We start from the raw sequence: 16412 nt of genomic DNA, 5'->3' as shown, positions 1-16412 counted from the left end.
TACGTACCATTAATTTTCTAGAAAGAAAAAACTAAAGCAATTGCTAGTTGGTTTATAAGCATTTCTATATTTTTAAAATATTTTATTTTATTAATCACGTTATCAGAATTTATCTCAAATATAAATATATTCTATAACGAAATAACATAAAGTTCATTAAAAATGAAAGAAAAAATTTTTTTGTCATTGTCCCATTTAACCTCAAATGCATTATTCTTAACAATTAAAAATCAGATTATAAATTAAAAATAAGTTTTTCATGTTTTAATTAATTTATCATTAAATGTCAAAAATTGAATGTCAAAAAAATGAGTGATTCTGAGGATGAAAATTATGTTACATTTGGAGTACCTCTTGATCCATTAGATGAAGGTAAATAAAAAATTTCAGCAGATATAAACAATTATTATAAACAATTATTATTATTATACATATTTTCACATGATTATTATAGATAATTTACCGAGGAAAAAACCAATGACAATTGAAGATCAATATGCATATGATGCACAAGGAAGACGTAGATTTCATGGTGCATTTACAGGTGGTTTTTCTGCTGGATATTTTAATACAGTAGGCACGAGAGATGGTTGGAGACCACAACAATTCAAATCTTCCAGAAGTAGTAAAGCAGAAAGTATAACCCAGCGTCCAGAAGATTTTATGGATGAAGAAGATACAAGTGAATTTGGAATTGCACCAACAGGAATTCGTGCTACAGAGGATTATGTTGATCATGGTCAAAGAGGAACAAAACGTGAAAGACCTATTTATGATAACAATGGTCCTATTCCTGGCACTCCAGTATTAAAAGAACTTTTAAAACCTGTAAAGTAAATATCTTTGCTAAGAAGTTTAAATTAAATAATTTAAATTCCAAATTATTAATTTTGATTTTATTAATAATGATGATTTGTTATAATAGAGAAACAGTCGGAATTATGTTATTAAAAAAAATGGGATGGAGACCAGGACAAGGTATAGGATCAAGACTTACAAAAAAGGAGAAAGCTAAAATTAAAAAAAGAAATGAAAGAATGAAAAATATACAACAAATATCTAGAAAGACAAGTTCAGAAAATAGTTCTGAGGATTCAGAAGATGATTATGAAAACGTTACATTTGCACCTGATGACTATGAACCATTTAGGTAAATATTAATATATAGTTTTAAAAACAAAAATATATTAAATATATTATAATTATATATTTATTTCTTACAGATGTAATCCAAAAGACAATTATTTTGGTATAGGATACAGTGGTTTAGATAGAAGAACAATATTATCTGGTCATGTAAATTTATTTGATACTCCAGCATTTAATATGCAGGACAAAAATAAAAAATTGTCGATACATGGACAAGCATTTGGAGTTGGTGCATTCGAAGCTGATGACGATGATATATATGAAAGAGAAGATATGTCACGTTATGATTTTTCTCTAGCTCCAGAACGTAAATCCAAGACAAGATGGTCTGATGATAATTCGAAAAACTTAAGTAGTAATTGTTTAGAAGGCTTTATATTAGCAAAAGATAAATTAAAACTAAAAACAATTTTTCAACCTCCAGTATTACCAAAGGATTTTGTACCAGTGCATATAATTAGAAAAAGTCGATTTTATCCTCCAATTGAAAATGTTCATCGTGCAATTGAGAATGGAAAGCGAAAAGATTTAACAGCTGCGGACAGAGCTAGGATATTAGAAGATACTTGTAGTGTGAAAAAACCATCTGAAATATATCCAAATTCAATACCATCAGTTGCTTCCAATATTATTTCTAAAACGTTAAATTTACACGGAAAGCAGCAAACTGAAGAAAGACAAAAAGAAAAAAGTCAAGGATCTAAACTAGCTATTTCATGGATGGAAAAATTAAATGTAAAAAGTTTTGTTAAAGGAGGTATTATTGGTCCTGGTAAAGATTTTGAGAAAAATTTGAAAGAATTAAAAGAATTTAAAGATTCATCAACTTCTGAACAAACAAATACAAGTACTAATGAATTAGATAAAAATAATTTTATGAAAAATAGCAACATGAAATCATTTTTTTCTGATCCTGATAAACAAAGACGTTTTGAACAATATTTAGTTTTTATGAGACAGGGAGAAAAAAATAAGCTTGAAAGTATACAATCATTATCTATGACAGAATGGGATAGAGAACATGAACGAATTGAATTTGAACAAGCAATTAAATTAATTGATCAACCAACGAATGATAATATTGAAAATAAATGTACTGATTCCACAAATATAGATGTTTCTACAACATTTAATCAGGAGGATGAAATGAAACAAGCTGTAAAGATGAAAATGTTTGGAAAATTAACTCGAGAGCGCATGGAATGGAAACCAGCAAGCATAGTATGTAAAAGATTTAACATTCCTGAACCAAAAATCGGTTGTGCTCCTGAAATGCAGAAGAAATCAGCAAAGTTTTCAATTTTCGATTCTTTTGATTGGAATAATTCTACAAAATTTTTACGAGCATCGAAAGAATCAAATGAAATTAATATATCGCCAAAAGATAAAAACATAATTGATAATACAAACTTAAATGTTAAGACAAATGATAATAAATCTTTTGATAATGATCAAACTTTCGAACCTATATCAGAAAAAATGAGAAACTTTGAAGTTTCTTATGAAAAAGTTTTTGGAAAAGAAATGCCAGAAACATCTTCCAAAATGTTAGAAAATGAACAAAATGTAGATGATAAATCTGACTCAAAAAGAATAACAGAGATTAAAAATCAACAAGATAAAGATCAGGAAGAAATCAATTCTGCAATAAATATTACATTAAAAAGTACATCAAAAGAAAAGAAAGATCTATTTAAGGCAATTTTCTTAAGCAGTAGTGAGGAATCGGAATCCGAAGCGGAGGAAAGCGTAGATAGTGAGGCTGTAAAGTCTGTTTTAATTGGTAAAGTTCCAAGCGAAATAAATGTAAATAGAAATACTTCTCCACCAAGAGGAATTTTTGCAAAAGTGGATCTTGATAGTTTAATCACTAATTCAAGAAGTAGTATACAATCAAATGAAGGAATTAATAAAGAAGAAAATATAAATACAACAAATTCTGAATTAGAAATAAAATCGAAACAAGATGATGATAAATTAAATTCAGAAACTCAATTATTACCTGATATGTATGGACCTGTTCTTCCTTCAAGATTATTGAAAAATAAAAACGAAGTACCAGAAGCATCCAGTTCACAATTTTCAAAACCTATATTTAAAAGTGTTGTAGTACCAAAACCCAAAATGGACTCAAAAATTTCTGGTGTATGGATAGAACGAGAAAAAATGAAAAAAACAAAGAAAGAGAAGAAGAAACATAAACACAAAGAACATAAAAGTTCGAAACATAAACGAAAATCGAAAAAAGAGAAGCGTGATTCGTGACACAAGAAATTGGAACAATAATAAAGGAATTAACAAAGAAGACATTAATGGAAAAACTGTATGTACTAGTTATTTATAATAAGTTCTTTTTTATTTGCAGTTTCGTATAGTGCCTTGTATATATATTTACTTATATACAACATAATATTTGAAAATGCTTGTGTAAATTTGAGATTAAGATAGTAAAGGGATATCCGATATATGTATACAAAATTATATTTTTTTGTATATATTTTAATCACACATTATTGAGAAATCCCTTATTTTCATATTGATGGTAATTTAAAATCATTTGTCGTCAGAATCATTATATATTTAAATGTGTGTATCGATATAATGCTATATTTTAGAATTTATGACTGAATCATTTATTCGAAGTTGTGGAATTTCTTGATTCTGGTCTACTATTATTAGAGCTTATCTTCTTCTCTATACTGAAAATATAGAAAGAATATTATATTTTTTTTGTCTATATTGCGAAAATTTTGTTTTTATTGATAAAATTTTATATTATTAATATCACTTTTAAAGTTAAATTATTTTCATAATGTACATATATTGAATATAATATTAATATCAATATATAATTTATTATTTATTAATTTTTTTAATTTTTCAGTTTTTTAAATTGTACTTTTTGTACAATTTAATCAATTTTTAAAAATGATAATTAAAAATATAAACTTTTTTATTATTTTTTTTTAAATAATAATATACCTGCCACTTCTTGAACCTCTTTTAAACATGTCTGTTAACTTTTTCTTTAGATTTTTCTTTTCTTCTCTAGTCTTCTCATTGATACTTGTCTCAGATCCTGATGTCTGTGATAAAAAAATTTTTGTTTAAATCGATAATTGAAACGATAGATTTTTTTTCAAACAAAAATGTCGTTTATTTACCTGAAGAGAATGATCCATAGAAATATTTGGATCATCAATACTGGCTGATTTAGTCAATTTGGTTGTAATTTTTTTTATTATACCTTTACCGTGCTTTTTTTCTCGGTCCAACATTTCGCTCTTTGTAGAACCCGTAGAAAGACGACTGTATTTCATAAAAAAATTTAATTATTATTATATTTTATATTATTATTTTATATTATTTTCTTTTCTTTTTCTCAATTTTAAAAGTAATAATTCTTAACATATTTGTAATTACCTATCAACACTAGAATCTCTTTGTAAACTCAATGTTCGTCCTTCAACATCCGAACCTTCTAATGATTGCAAACTCGACATATTACTATCGGTGCCCCAAATGCGTGACTATATAATTATAAATAAATAAATAATATTTTTTTTATTACTTATTCTAGAAAGTTTAATAATGTAAATATTTTATATACTTCTTCATTTCGTGCTGATGTTTGTTCCAAAGATAGACTCTTTCTCTTTAATCGTGGTTTTGAACGAGATGTTGTTATACCTTTTCCTGGATCACTTTCCACGGATGTTGATCTATAAAATTCATTGAAATTTATTTAAATAAATAACACTGTTACTAATAAAAATACCTTTTGCCAAGTTTTTTCAATCGTGTTGCATTTACTTCATCCGCAGATTTTTTTGATTCTTTCAGTTCTTTTGCCACATCCATTAATTTTTTTACAGTATATTCTAATTTTTCTGTTCGCTCACCAAGTTGAGAATTTGAACCTAATAATAAATTTAATATATTATATATTATAAAATTTATATAATATATATTATAATACAATTTTAACTAAAGTAATTAATATTAATCACACCTCTTATATCATTTTTTGCATCCAACATTGGTGATGACTCTCTCGATTTTGGTCCCTGGTATGCACAAAAATAATTTTTATTTTGATTGATTATTTTATTTATTATTAGTTTATTTATTATTTTATTTGCAACTTAATTAATTAGATTACTTAATTCGCACCTTTAGTCGTCTAGGTGGAGTCGGTGTATAAATATTCGCAGTTCCATTTTCTGTTATACCATTCAATTCAGGGAAAAGTTTCATTAAGTCATTGACTTGTTGCATTAACACATTAATATTTTTTAATTCAATCTGTTCTTGTTTACATTTTTTCAAAATTACATCTTTAAGCTCTTCTCTTTCCTTCTCATGCCGTTCTTTTTCACGTCTCATTTTTTCATTGCTGGTTCTCAGTTTTGCATGAGCATCTCTTAATTCAAGCAAATCGCATTGCAACTATAAAAATAAATATATTTTGATATCTTACAATTAATAAATGAAATTTTAAAATTATTCCAAAACTTTTATTTACCTCTAACAATTTCTTCTTACTTTCTTCTTTTTCTTCATCGTACACTTTCTTCAATTGATCTTGTCGTCTTTTATTCTCCAATCGTTCTTTGGAACGTTCCCTCTCAATCTACAAAAGAAGAAATTATTCGTTTTCTTATATCAGTAACAATAATTTTAATCACATACTTCAAATAAAGTTTGTCGTAAATCTCTCGCCAGTGTAGCCGTTTCCTGTAGCAATCTCTGATGTTCCTCTCTCTCCTTTTGCCATGCTAACTCCATTCGAACTTTTAATCCTGGAATCTTTGTTCTACCACTAGAAAGCACTCTCTCTTCTTCAAGCTATAAATATAAGGATGAAAATAAAACGAAAATTATATAATTACGTTTTATTCAAAATCATTTAAATACCTCGTTAATTCGCGATTGCAATTCAGACACTTTAACGTGACTTGCTGATTTTTCTGACACTAATTCGGCTTTTAATCTAGATGCCTCTAATCTTGTTTCTGAAAGTTCATCCTCCAAACTATTAATTTGCCTTTCCAGAACCAATGCGTTGACACCAGACATTTCCTCTTCCTACAAAATGTGAATAATTTTGTAAATAAAAGTGAAAGAATTGTTTTTAAACGAAATTAAAAATAACCAACCTCATCAGATTTTCCGGAAGATGCATTCGATTGTTTACCCTTGGCTGATTTTAATTCTGCAATAGTTTTTTGAGCACCTTCCAACATATGTTTGTACGTATCACGCTCGCGTTTGTATCTAGATAATTGATTTTGAATAGCTTGAATTTCATCGTTAATAGCAGTGATCCTATGTTCGTAACGCATTTTACATTGAGCTAAATCAGCTTTCTTCGCCTTTTCCATGTTTTCAAGGGCATTTTTCAATTTTCGTATTTCCGACTCCAAGGCTGTAGTGTCCGGTGTTAAAACTTGATGGATCTTTGATACTGCTTCGTAATCTTTTAGCTTGTTAGAGAGATCATCGTTCTGAAGAAGCATATATATTAAAATAAAATCTATTCCATTATACAATTATGTATAATTATCGTTAAATAAATATAATTTAATTTTTTTACCGCTTTTCTTAAATCTTCTAATCGAGTTACTAATGTATTATTTTCCTTTTTCAAATTGCTTATATCATTATTTAAATCTGTTATCAAAGCTTTGTTTGGCAATTCACTTTCCCTTATACGATTCTGGAATATTTATATTAAAGAAATTTGCAATATTTTTTATATTATAGATTTTAATTTATAACTTACTTCTAGAGTTGATTTCTCCGATCGCCATTCACTTTCTTTTAATTTTATGGATTGTCTCAATAATTCTAATTCTTTGCGAATACTTGTCAACTCCGTATTTTGTTCTCGTAATTTACTATTTAAAAAAGAAAAATACAAAAATATTAAAATATCTTATTATAATCAAATGTATAGTATTAATAATTATAATTAAATATATAGTATAAACAACCTATTCAGTGATTCGTTATCCGATTCGAACTGGTTTTTCAAATTCGTCAATTCATTGTATTTTCTGTTCAAATTGTCATACTCTGATTCGCCTTTTTTTATCTTATTCTCCAAATCTAAAATATAAGTCACTGTTATCTTATATAGAATTTTCTGATATTTTTCATGTCATCATAGTGTAGTAACTTACTCAAAATCTTTTCATTATATGTTTGCTTCATTTCATTCATCCGTTTCGCATTCAATCCTGTTTTTTCCAATGAATTAATTTTCTTTTTCAAAGTAGATACTTCGGTCTCATTCGATTGTTTCTCTTGATCAATTTCAGATAACAATTTCTCTTTTTCTTTCTTTAATTCTGAAATCTTTGTAGTTAAATCATTCATTTTCATGGAATTTAATGACGTTGTGGTTTCCAATTCCTTCTTTAAACGTTTTACTTCAGTATCAAGTTTGGTTTTCGTTTGTTCTATCTGTATTAAAAAAAAAAAGAAAAAGAATTAAAAATCAAAAATAATTCCAATATTTATGTAATAATTCCTCAATTTTTATCCTTATTAAGAGGTAAATCGATAATCACTGATTTCATTGATTGTGTCATTTTCGATTCCCGTTCCGTATATGTTGATAAATCATCTTGCATCTTTTTCGATTTTTCTCGTTCCTGATTTAATTCTTTCTTCAACTCAGTTATTGTTTTTTCCATCTTTGTCATTTCATTTTCCGACGATTTAACCGTTTCTGTAAAAAATTATATAAGAAGAAAAAAAATTTAAAAATCTTACTTAATAACTAAATAATTTTATTAATTAATTTTTATAATTTTACCTAAATCCTTTTTTAATTGTACAGTTTCATTGTATACTTTAAGTTTTTCCGCAGATAAAGAGAGGAGTTTCGATTTTAGCTTCTCTTTTTCCTCTAACAATGCTGTTTTGTCCTGGTCCCATGCCTTTCTTTCGTTTTCTCTCAATGTTATAGCTTCGTCCAATTTTTTTTTCACTGAATCATTTTACATTAGAATAAATTTATGATAAAAGTAAATAATTTTTTATTAAAAAAATTAAAAATATTTTACTCACAATTCTGCAAATCTGTACTTTTATCCTCGATCTTACCACTCGTTTGCATTTTCTTCTTTTCTTTCTCATCTGATAACTCTTTCACAATAGAATCAAATTTCTCCTTTAGCGATTCGTGCTCCTTTAAAAGTTTCTCATATTTTACATGATTATCCTTCAATTTAATATCTTGAATGTTCACATCTTTTCCATCAGAAATATTTTTAAATATAGTCATCATATCTCCTGAAATACAATTTTATATATTTTTTTATCTATAAATTTTTTAATATATGTAAAAATATAATATGAAATGCAAATTGTTTATGTAACCAAGTTACATATTAAATTAAATTTCCTTTTGCTTATCTAATTTGATTATCCAAATTTACACATTATTAAAAAAAGAAAGAATCGGAAATAATACTTGATATCTTGGTATAAAAAATAATAATAAAGAGATTAAAAAATAACATAACGAACCTATTTCTTTTTCCATTTCGTCTACCATTTTTTTCAGTTGTACTTTGGTTGTAAATTCTGTTGCTTTCTTCAGAGTTCTATTTTGAAACTCGTCTTTTATTTTCTGCAACATTTCTTCAATTTTTTTCACCTAAAGTTGAAAAAAAAATTAAAAATTTTATTTACTTATATGATTATTTTATTGCTCAAAAATTTATTAGTTTTGATATATTTGAGAATTGTAATTTAATTCTTCGATTCAAATTTTACTTTAAAGGAACTTGCCTCTTCATATTTTTGTTCCAGGGTAGATTTTTCACTCTCTAATTCCTCCACTTTTCGTTCAACTTTTCTCAGCTTAAATGACAAGATTCGACAATTCTTATTCGATTGTTCCAAACTTTTTCGCAAACGAACTTGCTCGTCTGCTTGTTCGTCCCTTAACAACATATAAATATATATTTTTTTTAAGCTCAAAATAAAATTTCTCTCTAAAGAATACAAGCACATTAGAACGGGATAAAATGAATAATAAAACATTTACAAAATCTAAATTTATATATGTAAAAAAAAAAAATTCTCGCACGTTCAAATAATTTTCATATTAAATATTACAATTATTCTTATACAAATTATCCAGTTCTAGTGATGTTGAGCCGCACGTTATAATTACCTTAATTAATTAGTCACATTCAATTCAAACGGAAGCCGAAATGCCATTCGGGATGAGCGGAAGCAGAAGGAAGCGTACGCGTGAAAAGTGTACAATGATCGAAAGGGTTCGATGACAGTATTACGTTCCACATACTGCTCTCTATATTAAAAAAAAGTTATTTTATTCTATATCTTATTTCTCTGCCTCTTCGTTAAGATTCAAAGCATGATTTTTCTTAAAAAAGATTTTTCCCTCTCTCGAGAAGAAAGGAACGATAAAAGAATAAACGAGTGATGGTACTCATTTTTACCAAGAAACGAAACATCCACTTTCGATCCAGCTTTGGCGAAAAAGCAGTGCCATTCTTGTGTTGGAATCTTCCATCCAAATCGATGTCCTGCAACAATTCAGATAGCTCATTTTGCTAAACATTTTCGGACTAATAAGTGTCTTTTCTTTCGTAGACATTACATGGCAGAGGTTTAGTTAATCTTTTTTTCTTTCTTTTTTCTTTTTTTTTTTTTTTTTTCTTATGATATTTTCTTAAACGTTCCTCCTGAATGAGAATTATGAAAAAAATTCGATTTATTTTCTCCGAACGTTTCATTTTTTCGGAATAATTTTTTTTCCAAGGGATTATTCTAAAGTAGAATTTTTCTTTTCTTTTTTTTCTTGATAACCGCTGCAGTAAGTGAAAATCCACTGTTTTCGAGCCCCTTCAAAATTTTTTCTAATCAATATTGCTTCTTCCACAGTGATAATCATTCTTTTTCTTTTTTTTTTTTATTTTTATAATATCTTGTGTCATTATATTGATCACATTTATTAATGCAAACAAACATATATGTTATTGATAAACACGAAAAAAAATCACAAAAGAGCGAGTCATGATTCGCTGTTCTGAAAATCAAATTCCATATTGATTGGTTAATCAATTTGAATTCAAACAAATCAGTTAGTATTAAAATTAACTTATTGAACGCTTTCTTTTTCTTTGATAATCATTATATATTTTAATAATAAATATCAATTACTCTTTATTGCTTTAATACTTATTATTTTATTTATAATGAAAAATATTATAACAATTGAACTATACATCAAATTATAGAGAGCGTTAAATCGAATTTTTTTGAACATTTGTAATCAAATACTCTATATATATTTAACAATAATAAAAAAAATATATATATAAATTGAAAAAAAGCGAGGTAAACATGCGTAAGTGGAAAGGAAATCATGTAAAAAAATATATTTGCAAAGAAAAAGAAAACATATTACCTAAAAGTATCTTGCAATTCGTATATCTCTTCCTCCAATTGACGAATTTCCTTCTTCATATCTTCATTTTCATCCATTAAATTCTCGCATAAATTTTCCGCGGCTTTCAATTTCGAACGTAATTCATCCTTTTCACGATCTCGTTCTCCTCTGAACATCTTTGAATTCGCTTCTTTTTCAAGCTCTCTTATCTTGGTCAATAAATTGTTCTTTTCTTGTACGAGCGCTAAATGTGATTAATTTTATTATTCTATGAATAATTTATTTCTTTTTTTTTAAATATAAGTGAAATAAAGAATTGACAATAATTTACTGATTTTTTAATAAAATAACTTGAAATAGCGATTCTTATTCTTCTGCACGATTAAAATTGAAAACAATTAAAAAATATATTATTATTTATTAGAATTTGTAAAAAGAATTTTATTTTTAATTTTAACGTTTCATATTTCATTATATATTTAATTAATACCTTCATTTTTCTTTTGCAATTTCTGTATTTCATTTGGCGAAGCTTTGCTCGATATACTTTCCATGGTCGACAATCGCCTCATCAAAATTTCGCTTTTCTCCTTTTCCAATCTCTCGCATCGTGATTGCAATTCTCTTATTTGGGTTCTCAATTGTTCTACCTCGCTCTAACGATAACAATTTTCAATCATTATTTTTCTTAATTTAAATTTACACAAATAATTCTCTAATCGTCTAGAGCACTAAAGATTATTACTGCTATAAGCGTAACTAAATTCTGGGTAAAATGATTAGTACAAATAGAGGAAACGGAGAATCAAAGATGAAATATTAGAAACGGATTGAAGAATGCTATGATATGGTTACTTTTTCCGTCCATTCTTCGTTTTCCATTCGTCTTTCTCCATTCTTTTCCCTGTTTTTCGAAGAACCAATCTTCGACTTCTTCACCTGAATAGAAAAATCAATGTATAACAAGAAAACACAATTTTTCCATCTACAAATACATATTCTTCTTTATCGCAAACACTTTGCTTGAATAATATACATACAGATCAAATCAACGATAGTTATCATGAAAGTTGATAATATATTTAATTAATAAATTATGTTGATGAAATAAAGTTTGAATGTACGTAAAGTCAATGTTCCAATTGGAATATGTGAAAGCAGTTTGAATTAATATTGAATGAAAATTGTTCTGATAAAAGAATTTGATATAAGTGCATTGATAAATAAACATGGGATATATAAAGTATGTAATGTTCTTGAAATATAGAACATTGTAGAAATAGTATTATAAAATAATTTGAAGTTAATTTATTTTATATTAAATGATATAAATATTCAATTTGAATTAAACTACTTTGAATTTATATGTACTTACATATATATATATATATATATTAATTAAACTTTACACAAAATAAAAGTTACAACATTGCGATAAGCGACAATTAAAATAAATAATCTTAAAATGAAGTATACCTGAATTATGAATTCAACATCATTTTCTGAAGCGCTTTCATTGCTGTTATCTATCACTTCCTTAATCTGTAATTTAGTAGGCCTCCTATCTGTAAATAACGAGATGAATTTGACAACAGAGAAACTTTATGAAAAAATAACTTTAATATATGTCATGTAATTAGTTAATCGTTAAATAAAAAAATATATACCTTCTAATCTCTCTTCTTCGTTGTCGATAGCCGAGAGATCCATGAGCGAAGTCCAACCGGCTGATGCGTACGATGACTCCGAGTTTCCTTTAGAGTCATCCTTTGCCAAATTTGTTGCCGAGGACCAACCGCGCTTTCCATTTTCAGCAGATCTATTAATTAAAAATTGTATTACGAAATTTTGTACAATTATCGATCAAAAAAACGCCTAGTTACGGATTCCAGACATAATGTATAGCATAATAAGTTTTAGAATAATGCATAATGAATTCTAGATGTAAAAAAAAAAAAAAAAAAAAAAAAAATGAAAAAAAAATCATAAATGTTACACGAGTTGAAAATAATGCAATGAGATAAGAGATTATGGAATAGACTTTAAAATTTATAAGAAGGCTTTGAAATAACTGCGACCGAATTCCTTTTTAAAGATTTAAAGATTAAAGAACGATTTTATCAATTGATCTCTCGAATTCAAGAGAATCACAGCTGACAATAAATCTTATATATAATTATGCTATGTACGTAATTAAATAATATGTAACGGTTGATTTATTTTATAATTTTAAAGTAACATTTGCTCGTTATTAATAAAATAATTGTGTCTCATAATTTGTAATTTCATCAATTTTAATTGCAAAAATTTTTGTACAATTGTTAATTGTTAATTCGTTTATGAATTGTATTATATCGTGCATCAATTTAGAATTAGAGAATATATTTGATATAAGTAGAATATATTCAATATAGTTTTCTTCTGTAACTTATATTTTTAACAATTTGACGATGATAGAGAAATTATTTGAATAAATCGCTTACCTGTTTGAAAATTGGTCAAATGATAGACTAGGTGACGACGATGTAATGTCTCTCAAATTATCTTTCTTGCCCCCATGCTCCTTATAATCTCTAAATAATTTATTATATTTTTTTTAATAAGATCTATTTTCACTTTTTAACTTTTCTTTAATCATTGTAATAACAAAAAATATTATAAAACGAATACCTGAAGCATCTTTTACAACGGGTCGGCCATCGCACTTGGGGATGAAAACCAAGGGGGCAAAGGGGGTCTCCTTTTTTCGAGGAATACATGTGATGCATTCTACGTATAATAAAAATAAAAGATAACTTATCGTTGCAAATAATTTCACAAAATTGTTGTTTTACACGTATAAATTTCCTGCAACGCAACATACAAATATTCTTATTGTCATATTTTGAGTCGCGTGCGTGAAACGATGTGTGTTAAATCGACACTTGCTTATGGATGTGCATTTATGAGATACGTGCATGCTCAGAGAAAAAGGGCTGTTGTAACGAAACAAAAAAATGTTTGAATATGCTCGTCTAATAAGATGTCACAGTAGATGGCTTATTTACCTAAAAAAGGTGATCGATAATTTACTTGAATCACTGATTTCATGCTATTCAAACATATAAGATGAATCATTAGTTTGAACATAAACGTATATAGTATGTATGAAATATTAGGTACAAATAGTATAAACAAGTATATAGTCCGTTTTATAGTTTGATGTATAGTTAATATATACATACAAGTGCGCATCAGTGAGTAAAAACGATAATGATATTATATATACGATGTGTCAATGAAAAATTATAATAAATTTCGTACCACCATAAACGCGTTATGTGATAAATTTACGAGGTTGAAAATCGAAAATCTCGATGATTTCCGGTAGAGCATATCTTGGAAAAGCGTCACATCGGGCGCCAGATATGTATATCTATCAGCCTTTTACGATTTCTAACAGCTAATGAGATCGTTCGATAGCTCGAAGAACAATGGATTTGAGCGATCAGAGTATAATTTAAGTACCTAAAAACGAAACCTTGAATTAATAAGAGAATACGAGTTTCGCAAGATGAGAAGATAAAATTTAAGGCAAAACTTGGCTTTCGATGGATCGTGAAATACTTGGCAAGGCATAAATGAAATTCAGCTCGAAACTCTGCTTTATAGATCGGATAGATATAATATTCGTTTTAAAAACCTTGATGGAATCTACGATTTTTGCGTTGACGCGATTGCAAATGTTTGCTGATATTATATATGTTTGTTTAACTTCCGGTGATTTTGTTGAAAATGTAAATAAATATTCTTTTTTTTATTTATAATCATTATAAAATACGTAATCTTAATAAATATTAATATCCATATCGTATCACATTTGTTTTATATATCAAAATCATAAACTTTTATACTTTTAGTTTCCATGATCCAATATCGATTTGAAGAATATATATCGATATAATTTAAAATGTGTAATCGATTAAAAATTCGATTTTGATAGATTTGAGAAAATTTAAATCGCAATATCAAATTTTTCGATTTCGATGTTTCGAATTTGACAGCTGAAAACTGTTTAAATTTGTTTAGTTTATATTTGACTTAATTTATTAAAAATATACATATATATTATATTATTAAATTTTTCGAGTTCATTATAAACAAATCATTGAATTATAAGAAGTTTAAATGTAGATTTTATAAAATCGAATCGAATTAAGAAAAATTATTTTGATCATTGACAATTAATTAATCTTTATGTCATTTAATATCAAATTCATATTTTTTTTTCTAAAAAATTTAACAAATAATTTCGATAATTCACATTTTCTAATCCCGTAGCAAAACATATAGTTATCTTTGAAACGATCGTTAAACGATAATCAATTTTCAAATATAAAAATGTCCAGTTATTTTCAATTTCAAAAAATTTTTATAAAATCTCTTATTTTAATAAAAAAAAATCAAATATATAAAAAAATTTCTCGAACTTTTTAATCTTACGCAATTCCATATCGATCGATTTGTACTTACTTGATCGATGTTCACCCAAATTGTACCAGCAGACGGGTGAGATTAAATTTGTCCTAAACGTTGTTAAGAATACTTGAACGCGATGTTCACGAGCACATCCTCCATTTCCAGAATACAAAATAGAAAAGAATCTTCTAATTTCATATTAAACGAATATATTAGACAAGGATATAATAATTTGATCGATCACTGTGAAGAATGCACTCGTTCAAAATGTTTTTCTATCGATAACACGTATGTTCCGTAGATTTTTTACATCTTTTAACTTTTTACTTTTTCACTCACTTTTTATTGTTTCTTTTTCCTTTTTCTTTTCTTTTCTTTTTTTACGACAATTGTAATGTCGATAGACGTCACTAATAGCACTAACACGCTGCTGCTATTACGAGGGTTAGGCCGTTACTCGCTTCAGACCCGTACGTATGATAATTTGGAATAACGCCAAGATGTATATTTATCTCTAGCTATAAATATAGTGTGTTTCTTTTGCACATACGTACATATGCATAGAGTTGAAGGTATCCTAGAAAATTTGTTCTACGATAGACAGACTCGACATAGGGAAATGATTGGATAATTTATCATCGAGTTTAATTACGATCGACTATATCGTATACTTTCTTTTCAATATCATAATACTATTCGTAACAATTTGATTGCAGTCATCATTATTAAATATACTACATCGAATGGCATATTGCCCATAATATATTTCCGGTTTATATACATCTTTTTCTATAAGTTGTTTTAAAATACATATATTTATATTATAATTTACTTTAAACGAAAAAATAGAAAATTAAACGATATTTTGATTTTAAAATTTATATTTTAATTAGATTACTTAGAAACTTGTACTTTTTTTCTAAATCTTTCCCAGTTCAACTTCCTTCATTTTTTAAATCGTCAGCATTCTTTCTTCAAGAGTTCAATTGAATTTTTATATCGTTAATTTGAAATTTGAGGAAATGAATCGAATAAAATTTGTTACGGAATATATATTCTTATTATATAGCTTTAGAATAAGTTTTTCTTTTTGAAAAAAAAAAAACACCTGTTAAAAATATCTGTTAAAAATTTAAATAGAAATACGAATCGACTTTATGAATTTAATGTGCTTTACGTAATTATTTAAAAGAAAATTGATTTCAATAAAAAGTAACAAATTCAAACAAAAATTTTTGTTCATTAATCATTATTTACGGATTTTATTTGTGATGAATATTTTTATAAAATTAAAAAAAAATGAAAATCAATAATTTAAAAAATAAAATCTAATTTTTTAATTTTATTTATTTATATTAAAAAACAATTT

At 26.6% G+C, this 16412-nt stretch overlaps 2 protein-coding genes across 7 annotated transcripts; one reads left to right on the top strand and one right to left on the bottom strand.

Annotated features, from left to right (window-relative positions):
• The first annotated feature begins 13 nt into the window (after positions 1-13).
• LOC552172 (G patch domain-containing protein 1 homolog) lies at positions 14-12557 on the top strand. The gene is made up of 5 exons (XM_624550.6): positions 14-372; positions 455-833; positions 926-1150; positions 1224-3472; positions 12283-12557. Exons 1-4 carry the CDS (start codon positions 309-311, stop codon positions 3412-3414), a joined length of 2859 nt encoding a protein of 952 aa, XP_624553.4. The 5' UTR covers positions 14-308; the 3' UTR covers positions 3415-3472; positions 12283-12557.
• Positions 3752-15784, bottom strand: LOC724706 (trichohyalin). Of its 6 annotated transcripts, none has more exons than XM_026441804.1 (29): positions 15098-15784; positions 13256-14092; positions 13069-13158; positions 12253-12404; positions 12062-12150; positions 11441-11524; positions 11076-11241; positions 10604-10829; positions 8953-9106; positions 8689-8818; positions 8227-8451; positions 7973-8146; positions 7725-7885; positions 7335-7617; positions 7146-7275; positions 6935-7049; positions 6746-6868; positions 6309-6656; positions 6067-6237; positions 5842-5997; positions 5675-5782; positions 5323-5598; positions 5162-5216; positions 4928-5069; positions 4760-4871; positions 4573-4679; positions 4314-4458; positions 4132-4235; positions 3752-3848 (listed from the first exon to the last, which is right to left on the bottom strand). In XM_026441804.1, exons 2-29 carry the CDS (start codon positions 13444-13446, stop codon positions 3779-3781), a joined length of 4287 nt encoding a protein of 1428 aa, XP_026297589.1. In that variant the 5' UTR covers positions 13447-14092; positions 15098-15784; the 3' UTR covers positions 3752-3778. The 6 variants fall into 6 exon arrangements, with proteins under 6 accessions (XP_026297589.1, XP_016768536.2, XP_026297590.1 ...); XM_016913047.2 differs by having other exon boundaries at positions 13256-13354; XM_026441805.1 differs by lacking the exon at positions 15098-15784 and adding an exon at positions 14268-14391.
• Positions 15785-16412: the final 628 nt, after the last annotated feature.

Source organism: Apis mellifera, linkage group LG7, assembly GCF_003254395.2.
Source record: "Apis mellifera strain DH4 linkage group LG7, Amel_HAv3.1, whole genome shotgun sequence".
Lineage (NCBI taxonomy): Eukaryota > Metazoa > Arthropoda > Insecta > Hymenoptera > Apidae > Apis > Apis mellifera.
Note: the sequence above shows the minus strand (reverse complement) of the source record. Positions and strands in the feature narration are given on the sequence as shown.